This window comes from Glandiceps talaboti, chromosome 3 (genome assembly GCF_964340395.1).
Source record: "Glandiceps talaboti chromosome 3, keGlaTala1.1, whole genome shotgun sequence".
Lineage (NCBI taxonomy): Eukaryota > Metazoa > Hemichordata > Enteropneusta > Spengelidae > Glandiceps > Glandiceps talaboti.
This window is the reverse complement of record NC_135551.1, coordinates 18,560,685-18,575,934: the sequence shown is the minus strand read 5'-3', so window position 1 is coordinate 18,575,934 and position 15,250 is coordinate 18,560,685. Positions and strand designations below refer to the sequence as shown.

The 15,250-nt window shown below is 34.8% G+C and overlaps 1 protein-coding gene across 1 annotated transcript in view; it reads right to left on the bottom strand.

Moving 5' to 3' along the window:
- The window catches only part of LOC144433153 (uncharacterized), a 77,762-nt gene extending 68,721 nt beyond the window's left edge, over nucleotides 1–9,041 (bottom strand). Inside the window, exons 1-2 of the mRNA XM_078121463.1 lie at nucleotides 9,004–9,041; nucleotides 8,458–8,648 (exon numbers count right to left, since the gene is read on the bottom strand). Coding sequence (XP_077977589.1) covers nucleotides 8,458–8,648; nucleotides 9,004–9,041 — 229 coding nt within the window. The remainder of the gene's footprint in view (nucleotides 1–8,457; nucleotides 8,649–9,003) is intronic.
- Between the last annotated feature and the right edge of the window lie 6,209 nt (nucleotides 9,042–15,250).

The following is a 15,250-nucleotide window of genomic DNA, read 5'->3' as shown; positions in this document are numbered from 1 at the left end:
CATGGAAATCAAGATTCAAAAGAAATATATTTTAGAAATCGTGTTTCCTTTTTTTCACAATCCCTAGAACTCCATACAGAAGTTTTTTTCTTCTGGGTTTACAGTTTATGCAAATAGCACTCGTCTGATGTAACATGAACATTTAATGACTTACCCAATCTCATGTTATATAATATCTTATATCATACAGTGTGTCCTTACTGATAATCAAAATTGAAAACATTCTAGAAGTTTGACGTAATTTTCCATCATGACAAAATGATTTTATTCATATTACATATATACATTAAAGTGACATATTTGTTTGGCCAAATCTGATTTCGTTTCATACGCGTATTTATTTCTGTTTACTGTGCTAACTGAAACTTGTTTGATCACCATCAGTGACTGTGAGATCTATTACATGACATTTAGGAAAACTGAATCAATGAATTGATGGCATAATATTTGCATGTACCCAAAAAAAAAATTGTCACCGAGAGTAGTATTCTAGAAAATTCTTTCTAATCACAAATTAACATAAATATGATGAAGATGTTCAATCTGTACATTCGGCCATCGATTCCATTATCTGCATATTATTATTACACTACTGTTCCCATTATTTTATAGGGCATAAAAACAATTGTAGGAGGCAGTTACAAGTAAAGGTAAACATCACAGAAGCTAAACTAAATATTAGTTATGGTCATGTCCTTTTATTTAAATCTATACGCACCAAATTTGACTTGATTCTGGATTGTGTTTTTGGAAGTACATTATGAAGGTGAAGGGTAATAGTAATAATTTGGCAGTATAAATCTACATAAAATATGATACTATATGAAGTGTAAGTGAGTAGGCATTTACTCAATAAAAATAGTGACTCGAGTTTTCACATGTCCCTTTAAAATATCTCACTTTTCATGTGCCTTGTTTACAAGTTCTTTGTACAAAAAAAGGGGTCTGTACAAGTTGGGAGTATGGAATATAATACTACTGAAAGGAAATATGATATAGTTACCAACAGTTATGCTAATACTGTGCTTTCGTGAAAAAAAACACTGATGAGAACAACAGGCCTTGAATATGTGTCAGAAACAGACAGATGGACGGACGGGACAAAAATGGTTCACATCGAAAATACTGTAAGACTCTGAACACACAAAAATATTCCAGTACTAAAAATTCTGTTAGTAGTAAGCAATGGTTTAAAAAAAGAATAAAATAAACAACATCTCGTAAGGAACAAAAAATAACCCTATAAAATCTTCAAACTCTGGTTGTGCCTCTTAAGTAAAAACATGTAATGGAATTAGCTCCAAAGGTGTAAACATGAAAAAATATACGAAGCAAATTTTAATTTTATCGTGTTCAAGTTGTACAGCTACATACATACGTTTACATGTAGGGAGCTCACTATAGTGTCAGCATTAATATTTCCATGGCTTGAAATTTTGTCATTTTACTGTCTTTGAGACTTACCAAACACAAATTTTTTGTGAATTACTGTGAATTGCTGAGCCTTGTTTATGTAAAAGAAGACATTTTAGTCACTACTTATTTTCAGATTTTTTATCAAGTTCCAGCCAAATAAGTTGAAATAAGTCTTCAGTGAAAATGTCCAGGTTTATAGTATTTGTACCTAATACATGTATAAAACAGACCCTTACCTCAAGAACAAAAATGCTGTGGTTTTAATAGCTATAGCAGTATTTAATATTTTTTTCTTTATAGACTTATAGACACTCATCACAACACTGGTCTTTATAACTGAATTTTGATGAATAAAAACACATTGTGCGATAGCAGGTAGTCACAAAATAACATACACAAGAAAAGTATTCTCACATACTTTGATTTCTGTCCCACAAAAATATTTTCTTTCTTACCAAAATTTCTATTTTAGTTGTGCTATGACAGAATATTTTGTGGCAAGTTGGTGGATATTTGTACCTCTGTTTTTTTATTTCTGTTTTGGACCAGGATATGGTTGATTTTGAAACCAGATCAGTCAGTGGTGAGTAAATATTGATAGATGAAGTGTATTTGGTCTACTTGCTACAGATCTATTGATACAACATACTACCTACATCGGAGTCTTTGTCTTCGCAAAAACTTCACCAAAACTGCAAAATTTGGAGACAGAATTGTTGAATTACACAATTTCTACAATACGGTAAAATGGCTTTATGGTGTTATATCAAAATAAGCAGAATTTGTTACAGAAAATGAACAAAAACTTTCTCTTTTTAGAATTCCTCGTAATTGTTCCCAGTAGCGTTTGTTGATTTTCTGCTTCTCATGTTTGTTTTTCAGCTGAAATACGACCCAGGCCAGCAGACTATGTTTACCTTCTCAAATTTCAGACTTGTGCTTTGTTGAAATAATATTTGTCAAAATGAAAATTTCGAAAAGGGTGATTCAAAATTTGGAATTTCGATGAGGATTTTCTGCTATTAAAGGAAAGTGATAGTCCCTTCTAGGGTCACTTTTGATGGACCGACAACAGGGAATAGAGAATTTATTCAATTGAACAATACTGCTGAGCCTGTGGCTGTTTTTGTGGTATTTGAAGGTTGGAGAACACACAAACAACTGGATGTCTTGAGTAGAATTCATATAATTACCAAAATTTACGGAACAGTACAATCTCTAGTCAAAACCCCAGGAGTAGTTAGCCTTGGGAAAAGTCATCGAAGGAAGTAACTAAGGGACAGACATGAAAATGTTGAAAAAATCCACGACAGCGGAACGTGACGAATTTTGAAATCAGAGATATTAGAGATCTCGAAGTAAACAGCCCAGGCAATAGATTAATATTGAAAGTTAGTTTTTGCACTTTCTTGTGAAATAAAATTTAATTCAATTCAAGTCAATTGAAGTATTAAAAAGAAAGCTTATACAATGAATTTGAAATCTAAAAAAAATTGGAAAAACATCTTCAGGAAAACAGTTTAAAGTAAAATATTACAGTATCGAAAACAAGCAAGTAAGACCTGTAAAAGCTATTTGTAAATTAACTATTAATGGAAATTTAGAAAATCTTCCTAGTGAGTGTGTTGTTTTTATTTGTTTACGTACTATACTGTAGACAACAACAGTTATCATTTGACGGGTATTAGGTCACACATTTCACTAGTAATGACTTGTTTCAACCTGTGATATTGCAAGTTTGAACCTTTTACAAGTCACTGATTGATTGATTGATTGATTGATTAATTGATTGTTTGATTGATTAATTGATTGATTGATTGACTGACTGACTAATTATTTTGGTTAAAATTACACATGCCTAACAATAAAAAGAGTTAAAAGTCACAAAAGACAATATATATTAAAAGTAACTAGAAATCACTCACTTCCAATGGGGTACTTTGAATCGACAGCTTTCTGGCTATAAATGTTTCACCTATTTGGATCAGATAAACATGTTTGAACCTAAGATGTACAAGTTTTGAACCTTTTTATTTTAAATCATCCAACAACATATTCTGACAAATAAACCATTGTAAATATTTTCTCTTGTGTTTTGTTATTTGGCTACAGTATTCATAGAATGTGACATACAACTGCATTCGACGGTCACATTCTACTTGTTTTCATCGAAGCTTGTACAAATGACGAGTAAAATGAATTTTGTTGTTATAATGGTACTGTAAAATGTTGTGTTTACAAGACATTCATTTCAGTTCTGTTTACATAAAACTCAGAATACTCAGTAACATTTTTGAAGGGAAGTATTAAAGTAGTTAAAAATCAACCTGAGTTACTGTTTCTTGGGTAATTTAATAGGGTTCCCCAACAAGCACACAGTACTAGGTAGCAAATCTGTACACTTTTACAAGAATTTGGCCTCTGTATCAAGTTTGAATTCCCCACTAAAATGAGAGTACAAGGTATGAAAATCTATGCAAATTTGACCAGATTCCCAGCTACCATTACCTGGGCTCCTCAACAAAATTGTATGGTATGAAATCTGCACACAATTTTACAAGCTTTCTACCTCCGTACGTGAATTTATCATCAAACGCAGCATAATGATGTGGAAAGCTATGCAGATTCCTTGCCTTCATTATCTGGATTCCCCACCAAACTTATAGTACAAAGTACTGAAATCCTTGCAGAAGTCTGTTTTAACATATAACACAAAGATTCTAAAAATCTTTGCTCAATATGTATAACTAAAAGTCATCCAGAACGATCTGCATGGCCATGTTTTCCAACCTCCGTCACCAGAAAAGATTTTTGCTAAATGAATAAACTGACAAAACTGAACCAAATTCTAGTAACGTCAGAATGGAAAATCAATCGCTTGACATCAATGAATGTGACCAGTTACTTTATGTGGGTTCCTAGATTGACTGACACAAAATTGTATTCTTATAAAATAAATGTTGTTTCTGGTGTTACACAATAGGGTAATCCACCCATGTTTGAAAACTGAACATTTTCATTACAAACTCGACAGCCATATTAGGCTACATCCCATATATTTTCCTACAAGTTCACTAATAAATTTACTACAAAAAATTCAGAATACAGATCTCCAAGCCTACAAGACTTCCTCATGAAAATCTTAGATGGAAAATTAGTGATTTTTTCCATGATTTTTTGGGTGAATGTAAAATTTGTCAACATGGAGTCTCTGGGGAAAAAATCGTAATGAAACGTCATCCAAATTACACTCTGAAACTAGCACAAAAAGTGGATGTTTTTGAAAAAAATAGCTTTTCAGATTTTAGTTTAAAAAAATCAATGTTGAGGGCATCAAACTGCATTCTGTTGATAGACACCTTTCTTTGAATCATATCAAAGACACAGAAAGTTTTTGAAAATCTAAATTTTCATATTTTGGTCAAAATGAACTGTTATCGAATTAAACTCTGAAACTAGCATAGTGGATGATTTTTCGAAAATATAAATTTTCAGATTTTGGGCAATAAATCAATGTTGGGCCATCAAACTGCATTCAGTTGATACAAAACCTTTCTTTAAATTATGTCGAACTATAGTTCAGGAAAATGTGGCTAAAAATTCAATTTGTCATTTGGGCTAGCCATACGACACGACACATGGCATTATAACACAGCAAACTTTCGTGGTGCAAAATATACAAAGGTTTTTTTTATTAAGTTTTTTTTAGAACTTTACAGGACTGGATATTATAAACCCAACTTGAAGACAGAAAACAATAAACCTACAATATCTAGATTTTTTCCTAAATTCTGGCAACATTATATTGAAAGAAAGCCTTGCCAAATACTTCTCCATCACTCCTGTCTATTTTTCACGAGCAAAAGTTTACAATTTTTTGTCAATTCACACAAAAATGTATCAACATTTTGGGGAAATACAAACATGACCCTATTAACATGACTCTTTTTTTCTCTAGTGTCAGAAAAACAACCAGAAAAACAGTTGGTAATGTTGTTGTAGAATTCTAGATATTTTACTGCAATGTTTGACCATAAAAGGATAGATTTTACCATCTTTTTACAAAATCTTACATTCTACTCTAGGCCGGAGACTTTTATGTATTCTAAATCGTATTCTATCGTTATTTGCAAGAATTCTCAAACCCATATATTAAATGACAGATAAAATCCTTGAAAATTTGTTAGATGTTGTATTTAATTCATCGTGTCTAATTGTTAGACAGTTGCACATTGCAGAAAACATCCTAACATAACAGACACGCAGAGAACACTTTTATTTTTATCTAATCAGTTTTCGTTCACATCAAACAAAAGTGTTCATAACATGAATTTTGCTTCAGTCAGTTTTAACATATATGTTGTTGTTATAACTGATAAATTTTGCATTTTATACCTGAAAGAAAAAAAAATGCATTTGTAGAAACAACCTGATCAAGATGTCCCTGACCGACCTTGAAAAGATGCACTTACAACTATCATGTCACTGACCGACTCTTTTACAATGATCGGTTATTTTTGTCTTTTCCTCTGCAAAAATACCTGGTTGTATCATTATCTATCAACAGTTGAACACATTATTATACTGACAAGTGATCAATAACAGGAGGCATGTTTATTTAGATAAAAAAAATGTATGAAAAAAAACCGACATGTTTTTCAAAGAAAATGTTGATCCGATTTGCAAAATGGCGGAGAATGTATCAATATGGGCCTCGAGAAGGACAGAGAGTGTAAGGAAGAAAATTTTATACAATTTTCAAAAATATCTTGAAAAAAAAATAACCCAACTTAACTTATTTGTGTTTCCTTGTCAAGGTGGGTTAATAGAAATGATAAAATTTGACAGACAGGATTCGATCTGTCACCTTCCCAGAAGGAGCACAATTTGATATTCATGGTCTCATAATGGTTCATAAGCTATTATACCCATGAAATAGGTCAAATTATCATGATAAAAAAAAGTCGAGCTAAAAACACAATTTGTTTTCATCTACACAGTAAATATTTCATTTTTATTGTTTTGAGATCAAAACAAGGTGGTTCTCTTTCTATTACTGGTACAGCACGTTCAAAGTGAACCACTGCCAGGTTTAAGCAATTGAAACACCACACATTCACAATGCTCGTTTTCAACCATTTTTATTTTTAAAAATCGAGCTCAAATAATCTATTTTTTGTGTGCTGAATTTTCTCTTCTTGGTATTTACCTTGAAACAAAGTGTAACAACGTGACTATGAACAAACCCTTTCGTTTTGTACCGTAGTTTTCTGAAGTTAAATTTATGAATGAATGAAGTTCAACCCCTTCGACAACCCCTAGGCGGAGCATGTAAAATATTTTCATTGAGTCGTGCTTGTTCGCCCCTCCCAGCTACAACGCATGTTCTTTATTTCGCTAATGCCAAATTGTAAATGTTGCAAATAAACAACAGATTCTTTAAAAGGGGAATAAAACATGCTTTCTTTACGGTTTTAAGACGAAAAAAATGATAGAGGCAGCGTCGAGGTGTGAAGATTCTCTGTAAGGGCACGGCTCGCTTAGTTGCTGCACAGTAGTACGTTATGGCAGCCGCAACGGTCACAAAGTAAACAGCAATTGTTAAACATTGACCGAGTTGTAACTAAACAAAAGGCGATTAACACTTAACTGTCGACAATTACGGCCGGTCTTAAAACTAATCACATTGGCAAACAAAACAATTTTGAGGACACACGCAAAGCTTTCATCTCGGAACAGCGCGCGTTTTGGGGGAAATCTCGCTGGGAACATTCATCATTTTTACGGATCGAGCTTAGAAAAGAAGTGGAACGCAGACGACATCCATGTTTAGCGATTAGTGCTAGTAATTTTTAGTGTTCTGCAAAAGTTGTCGTTCGGTAATATTATAACAATTTAAAGGAGGAATGTTATGAACATACAGTCAAAATATGTTTAGTTGATCAGGGAAAGAAAATGTGGCGAGACTAGACCCGCATCTGTCGTCAGTCCAACGTGGTGCGTGTCTCTCAACACCGTGCCCACCACTGAAATACTATAGCTCGACCAGCCGATCTCTGGGGCTTGAAAAAGCCTCGCACAAACATGGCATAGCGTCCAGAATGGGGACTAAACAAACAAGTAAATGTGTGTCACCAAGCTCAAAGTTTGAGGACACACTAGGTTGGCACAGATACATTAATAAACCACGACGTATAAGCTTATAGTAGGCACTGAAAAAAACAGGCTCGCGAGCGACGTAGATGTCTTCAATCGTGCCAGGTGTAGTAGGCTGGCATATGTGAATTTTAATCCATACTTTTCCAAGTTTTAAGTTAAAACTGAGACTCTTTGTTATGTTAGCGTGTTTATTTTGGTTTGCGTGGGTGTTCTCTTGTTCTATTTAGAAGTGTACATTATAAGGACAGGTAGCAAAATACTTGGGTAAAAATAAACTGGTAAATATAATTCCGAACAACGGCAACGGGCTGGGCTTTGGATAACGCAAAGTACAGTTCGACACGTTGCGTGCTACAAACCGACCTGAGAGCTGGAGTGCCATGCATGATCTAACAAACTGAGCTGACTAAAATTCAGACATTAATAGCTAGACTACCCAACTACAGTTACAGTCTATAGTTAGGCTATGAAGTTTTAGATTTTGAATATGTGGTTGTGGGCTATGATTAAAGTCTACGAACAAACTACGCAAGAACCGCAAAACCAGTCCAGGGGAAACAATTCTGCCCCTGGCAGTGTGGTAATACAGACTGGTTACAGATTGCTGTAATTTCACGACAATTTAGCTATCATACGCGATAACATTTCCACAGCAGATGTGCTGTAAATAATTTCTTGGTATGCGACAACAACCGCAATAATGAAACGCCAATATAGAAAATATAAGAAGTTACAGACGCACCAATTGATTGAATTATGTGGTGGGTGTCCCACTGTTCCAAATAGAACGTTGGACCGTACTCAGTGTGGGTCAACGAGAACGTAACAGACCAAAAGTAGCTCCAAGCTTACAAAATACACATTTATGTTAGTTTTACTTACTTTGGAAGAAACTCTTGTTGCGGAGGTAACTAACACTGAGTCGTAAAATCGATAGTTTATCAAGTTTAGAAATGACATCGTCGTCGAAGGGCAGCAGCGATGCCAAGTTGTCAAGCTCCTTATTCAGGCGGTCCCGATGTCGTTTGCTCGGGTTCGACTTCACTTCTCCGTTGCCCTGGTTGGGAGGAACCCTATCGATACAAAATCATATTACAATTAACATAGTTTCTTTTAGATAGTATATATTAAATCTAGGTATTGTATGATGATGTGTAATTTCTCTCTCACGCTATGTAGCGATCTTAGCGTGTTTGACGAAGCTTAAGCGATTGATCAAACGACCAACAATACAGCCCGACTAGCTCTGTGTGTAAACAGACTTGTGTGAGACTATGGTGGGTTTTGTCACGCAAGGGTCTTTAGCTAGCTTCGCGTTTTAAAGACTGGCTTTACACAGTGCAATACAATGAATAAGTGCAGTTGCACAACTGGTTTACTCGGGAGTACATGTCGTGCAAAGTTATGGCATAATACCGTGGTCCTTACCGTTTCACGGGTCGTCTCCTTTTACGGCCGGCGTACATAGTGTGTATAATACAGCTCACTCAATGATACTAGTATTATCGAGCGAGCTTAGTCACCGTACCAGATCGGGGGGGACACTTGTGCACGATGCAAGCCCAGAGATATACAAACGAACGAAACTCAATGGCGATGTTGAATGAAATAGGAACGTGGTAATCGTATGATTCGGATATGCACGAAACTTTAACCCTGTAAAATCGGCATAAAATTGGTCTGAACTTTCTTGATGGATAGCAACTAGTTACCAACGCTCTCATCAGCCAATCACGTGCGGTAAGTTGCAACAAATGTAACAATTTCCATGGAAATAGAAGTGTAACGTGTGTGGCAACGAGGGAATGCAAGTATGGTAACTCCCCACAGCTTGACTGGCAGTCCAGACTCACTAATTCACACAGTGTTTGTTTATCAATCCAGGAATCTGTATCAGTTACGGGTCCACCTGACATTTTCTTTTGACCAATCAACGAGCCAGAAAGGTCGTTTTCGCCTGTCAATCATCATCAAATGACATCATCGCTTTTGTCGTCTCGGGGTTATCTGGGGATACGAATGCCAAGGACACACAGCATTAGCTTCAATAATTCATGGAACCCTGGTGGACGCTGCAAACAAATTTATTTAGAAAGTCATCTGTAATGTTTTGTGACAACAAACTGCTCGAATGGTGTACATTTCCCGGGAAACAAAGATCAAAGCCACCCTCTAATCGGTGGCTGTTCGCACTCGTCCGGTGCTCGCGACATGGTACTAGTTCGGGCTCACTCAGAGATCACCTTATCCTGAATTGTTTGTGCACACACAGCTCGTCAAAGATAAATTCTAAACAGCAATGTAGGGATTTCAATATTGAGGCGTACGTGTTCCGTACTGAATACAATCGTAAATGATCTTTGCTGTTCACAAAAGCAGAAACGGTGTTTTTACTTGAGTGCAGTCAAAACCCAAAATTGCCTTGCAGCAAAATCCAATTCGTTGAATGACAGGAACATTTCCACGTTTTGTATCCTTCGCCCGGGCACGCTTTTTACTTGCACCGTTTCAAAGATCCGGAGTCTATTGACAACTTTATCCACAGGAACTTGTGAACTGGAATTTGCTCCAGAAAGTAATAAATAACGGCTGAGAAGAACGACTTTGGCTGATATTGTTATATGAACAGGAGAGGGTTGATTTTATCCACCGATGAATGGCCATGGTGGAGGGACGATTTTTATCCTCAGCCTACTTTCTTCGTAGGTACTAACCTATCTGCCGAAGATGTATTTACTAATAGTCAAGAATATTCATGGCATTCCGAACTGACTTTTTTAACTGTTAACTTGTACGTGTGAAGTTGATTGGAAAATGAACTGCGCTTTCTGAAAATGAAATGTTCTTTCCATGGAAAGAAAATGCTTGGATTTGAAAGGAAATAACGTTAAATTTGATAAAACAGATAGCAAGGACATTCTGTTGTATCATGATTTTGGAATTTTATTTGATTGACTGATTAAAACACATTGAGAACAATAATGACATTGTCATCGACATTGAAAACACGTTATTATCATCGGGGATTTGGTGGCTGAGGCGGCAACATTGAATTACATGTATATCTCTATCGTGTATCATTTGGACACTCCTTCTAACCTTTTTCCTATCTCAATTGGAAGAGGTTGGTATTCTAAAGGTTCTTGAAGGAAAGTTTGTTATTTTTACAGAAATAAAGCTCTGAATCAGAAAACAATCATCACGGACTCGGAAATCCAATCAATCAATCAATCAATCAATCAATCAATCAATCAATCAATCAATCAATCAATCAATCAATCAATCAATCAATCAATCAATCAATCAATCAATCAATCAATCAATCAATCAATCAATCAATCAATCAATCAATCAATCAATCAATCAATCAATCAATCATATGAATTTGTATGGCGCCAAAATCCAATACGACGTAATGTTCTATGGCGCTGAACAGGAACAATAGTAGATCATTGTAAAAAAAAAAGTTGGAGAAAGCTGTTGCAAACAGATGTGTCTTGATGTCCTTCTTAAATGTATCGACAGTTGACGAAGAACGACGTTCAAGTGGTCAATATCCAAATGGTTCTTCGGCTTAAACCCCTCTGTAGTTTTCATATATATATGTCAAAAATACATTGTTTCAGAGGTGCCATGACAAACCTTAATTTTTGGATGTAAATTTTTGAAACAAAAAAAAAATAGCGACACTAAAACTGCTTATAAACTGCCTGTTGCTGGTATAGGAAACCTGACTACGTATATACGCAGATCTATGCATGTCACACTGCATCGTAGACACGTGTTTTTATCCCGCGCAATTTTATCGACGGATACAGATTACAATATCTTTATCCAACTCAATGCTTAAATGAAAAGTACCCACAGTCGACACAAATTTGGGTTAATTTCTTACTCAAAGCAAATTCATGGGTTTGAGCTGTATTACATAAGGAACGTGACTTCGGCTGTTCATTAGTCAGTTCAGTGCAAGGTCGCACACTGCAGCGAACAATGACACAGAGATGCAAAATTTAAATAGTGAAATGGCTATTGGATTTCACTAAGTTTAGTCACAAGAACGTGATCGAAAATTATAATGGAAAATTGGAACAATTTGTTATTTTCTGTGACGGCACCGGTTTACAGCAGTAACTTCAGATTTATTGGTGACACACAACTACACAGCAAGCTGTTGCCTAAACAAACACACTCCAGACAATACTACGCTACGGAAACAAACGTACGTAGTGACACCCGATGGAGCGAACAGAATCCTTGGTAGACCGACCAAGCTGTGCAGTAGTCCTAACACAAGCTGTCGTATTTCTATTATTTTGTCCATTTTTCGATCAACAAGCTTTATTTACAACTGTGTTTATTCAGTGACATTATCGTTTGCCTGTGGAATTTATGAGTTCAGATTTTAATCCAATATTTTAAAAGTGAATACCACTTGGATATGTATTTTAAAGCCGATATATATGTATTGTCTCTAAAAGTCCTTGTTTCATCAACTGAATGTATATGGCATTGAATATCGTTTGTCACTGGCCAGTAAGCCAAAATGCTCCACAATGAAACGTTTTCTGACGAGGCCTAACAGCATTGTACCAGCACACAACTTAAAATATTATTCATAACACATGGAAATTCACTGGTTGGAGTAGGCTGTGTGTGTCAGAATACATAGTATGAATAAACTACAGAATTGCATAAATTGTCACGCACACACGTTTAATGTAGAATTATAACTATTTATAAATATGAATAAAATTTCACAATATTGATCATATCAATAGGAAATATATTAACAATTGTGATCATAATTTAATTATAACGAGTATTCTCTTCAAGCTGTCATTAATCAGATTCATCACAATCTTTTGAATAATAATTAGCTAATTTGCATATGAATATGTCACTGAAGATGGTTATCTGCATAATTAAGTGTAGGCTACAACTATGGCAACAAGTGTGAGATTGTTGATTTTGTCATTAATTGATACAGTTATGATTAACAATAATTAATGTATTAATTTATTATCAATTAAATCATTGTTTACAAAAAATTTGGTCAAATCTGTTGAGTTTAGGTAGTCAGTGTTGAATTTTTTAAAGCGACATGTTGATATTCATATTTGATTATCTAATTTGCATAAACACTAGATTCTTCTTGAAGCCACTATGGCAGGATTGAAATCTGCAAACATGTAAAGTAAAATACTGTATAACTGATAAAATAGCATGTAAAACTACTGATAAGGAAGACTAGGTACAAAGGAAATACTTATAATGAGAAATGGGAACTTTTAACCCAATGTAAATTGTATATTTTTTCTTTTTAATTTTCTTTTCATGATTGAGAGTGACTCATCCCCCTTACTTTCCTCTTTTCTGTCAATTTCCTGTTTTGTACTGCTTTTCGCCTTTGTATAAATAAAAACATTCACTTATTTTTATTAAAAAAAACATTAAAAAGCAAAACAAAACAAAACAAAACAAAGTAAAGCAAAAAACAAAACAACAAAGAAAAAAATGTAACAAAAACAAAAAAACCCTCAAAATAACAATGCAAGGTTTTGCAAAGCTACACTGCTTTATTCTTTATACCTTAAATTTACAGCATTTGAAAGGTCTCATCTACAACACTTACTGTTATCAACTGATCCGATATACCTACACCACTCAGTAAAACCGTATGCATTGGAAAGTGTCTCTTCAATGCTGCTGGGGAAGTTTTAAGAATAATGTGTATTTTAACTTTGCCAATTAGAAAGCGATACAAATTCAATACCTGCTAAGTTGAAGAGCTCTTACTTGAAACACTTGCTAAGTTTTAAATCTCTATAAAACTTGCTAAGTTGGAAAATACTACATCTTTAACTTTTGCCTTGTAACATTGCTAGACTAGAAAACTACAGGTACATCCCTTTTAAACTACAAAGTTGAAAAAAAAAATCTGTATCTTTTCCATTGCTAAACCTGAAATTTTTTGTACCTTCAAATAGCTAAGCTTGAAGGCTAAATATCTTTACTTCTTACTAAACTGACAAGTTCTATGTACATACACCACTTTGCTAATTATCAAAGCTCCTAGCTGTGATACTTGTGAGTTAGCAACTCTAATGTTCTTAGACAACGTCTTCAAAATCTTTCAAAATGTCAACATTGATGCTATTATGGGATGGTGCACTACTTGAAAGTTTCTGAGAATGATGTGGTCGGAATCTTTCACATTGATCCCTAACCTTTTAAAATCTTTGGAAATGTCACCATTGGTACTATTTTAGGGTACTATATTACTCTGAAGTTGAAACTGTCTCATCATGTTTACTGTACAAGAGACAAGACATTGTACGTAACCGACATGTATCTACTTTAACCCTCAGGGTACAAAGCTAACTATAAGATAAGATTATTCACACTTGAGTGAACAGACAGACATTTTTCTTGTTCTGTGCTTCCAGCTACAACACAGTTGTCGCTTTAGGTTAAGAAGTCTTTTCTTGAGTAAAATTGTTGGGGCAAAGATTGGTTCAGAGATTAGGGGTGAAAGGTCATCGGTTCAGAAACCCTGATTCTCGTTTATGACACTTTTAATTCATTATCAGGTGCCAACTAAAGTACTTGGAACTGTCAGAAATGCATTTAGGCAGCACCCACAAAAACCTTTGTGTGTGTATGTATGTATGTATGTGTGTGTGTGTGTGTGTGTGTGTGTGTGTGTGTGTGTGTGTGTGTGTGCATGTATGTGTGTGGGGGTGGTGTTGAGGGTGTTGAGAGATTTTAAGTTGCAACCCTTATTTATTCCAAATACCCCCTCAGCATACTTAAAAAAATTCTAGTACCCCCCCCCCCTCAAAAAAAAAAAAAAAAAAAAAAATCTCCCCACAACCATTTCTTTGTGAATGCAACCTTTGAGATGTCATGTATGAAAACTAAGGAAGGAGTTCTCTCAGTAGTCATATCACACTTCATTTCATACATAAGGTTATATCTTTATTTTTTCCATCTTATGTTTTTTTAGGAGATTTGGTATCACAAATGGTTCACAGTTTGTTTTAGTCTGAAAGATCTAGTCACTATTTCTGATTTAATATGGAGGGTAGGGAATGGTTACATAAGTGGCCCTACGACTGGACCTGTCTGACTATGTTTCATTCTGACTTTGTCATTTCTAAGTCATTCAGACTTTTAAAGTACAATTATGAATTGAAAGTATCATTTTTATGTATACATGCATTTAAAAAAAAAATTCAACGAACCAGCCAACCCATCATTTTCAAGCTGTTATGATGAGAAATTTAGAACTAAGCTAAGTCACTAGAAGCATATCTTTTGCCTTTCACAGTACCACAGTATAACTTGGTGTACATAAGGATATTATATCATATGCACCAGAGATTACTTGCATCGGTGCACACACTTATACTAGTGGTATTTGCACTGCAGTGCATTAACCAAAATATTATTACCTATCTGCATGCAAATTCATATGTGGGCATGATTGTACATGAAAGTATGTGATCATAAAGTGTTATTTTTATGGAAATTTGCTGTTTGGATAAACATATGTAATGATAATAACAGAATCCCATGTTGCATGAGTTCCAGTGATATTTGCACTATGTGTTTGCAGTGTTTTCTAGCTGCACTTGTGAAAGTACGGCCACAGAGAACACTGGATTTGAAG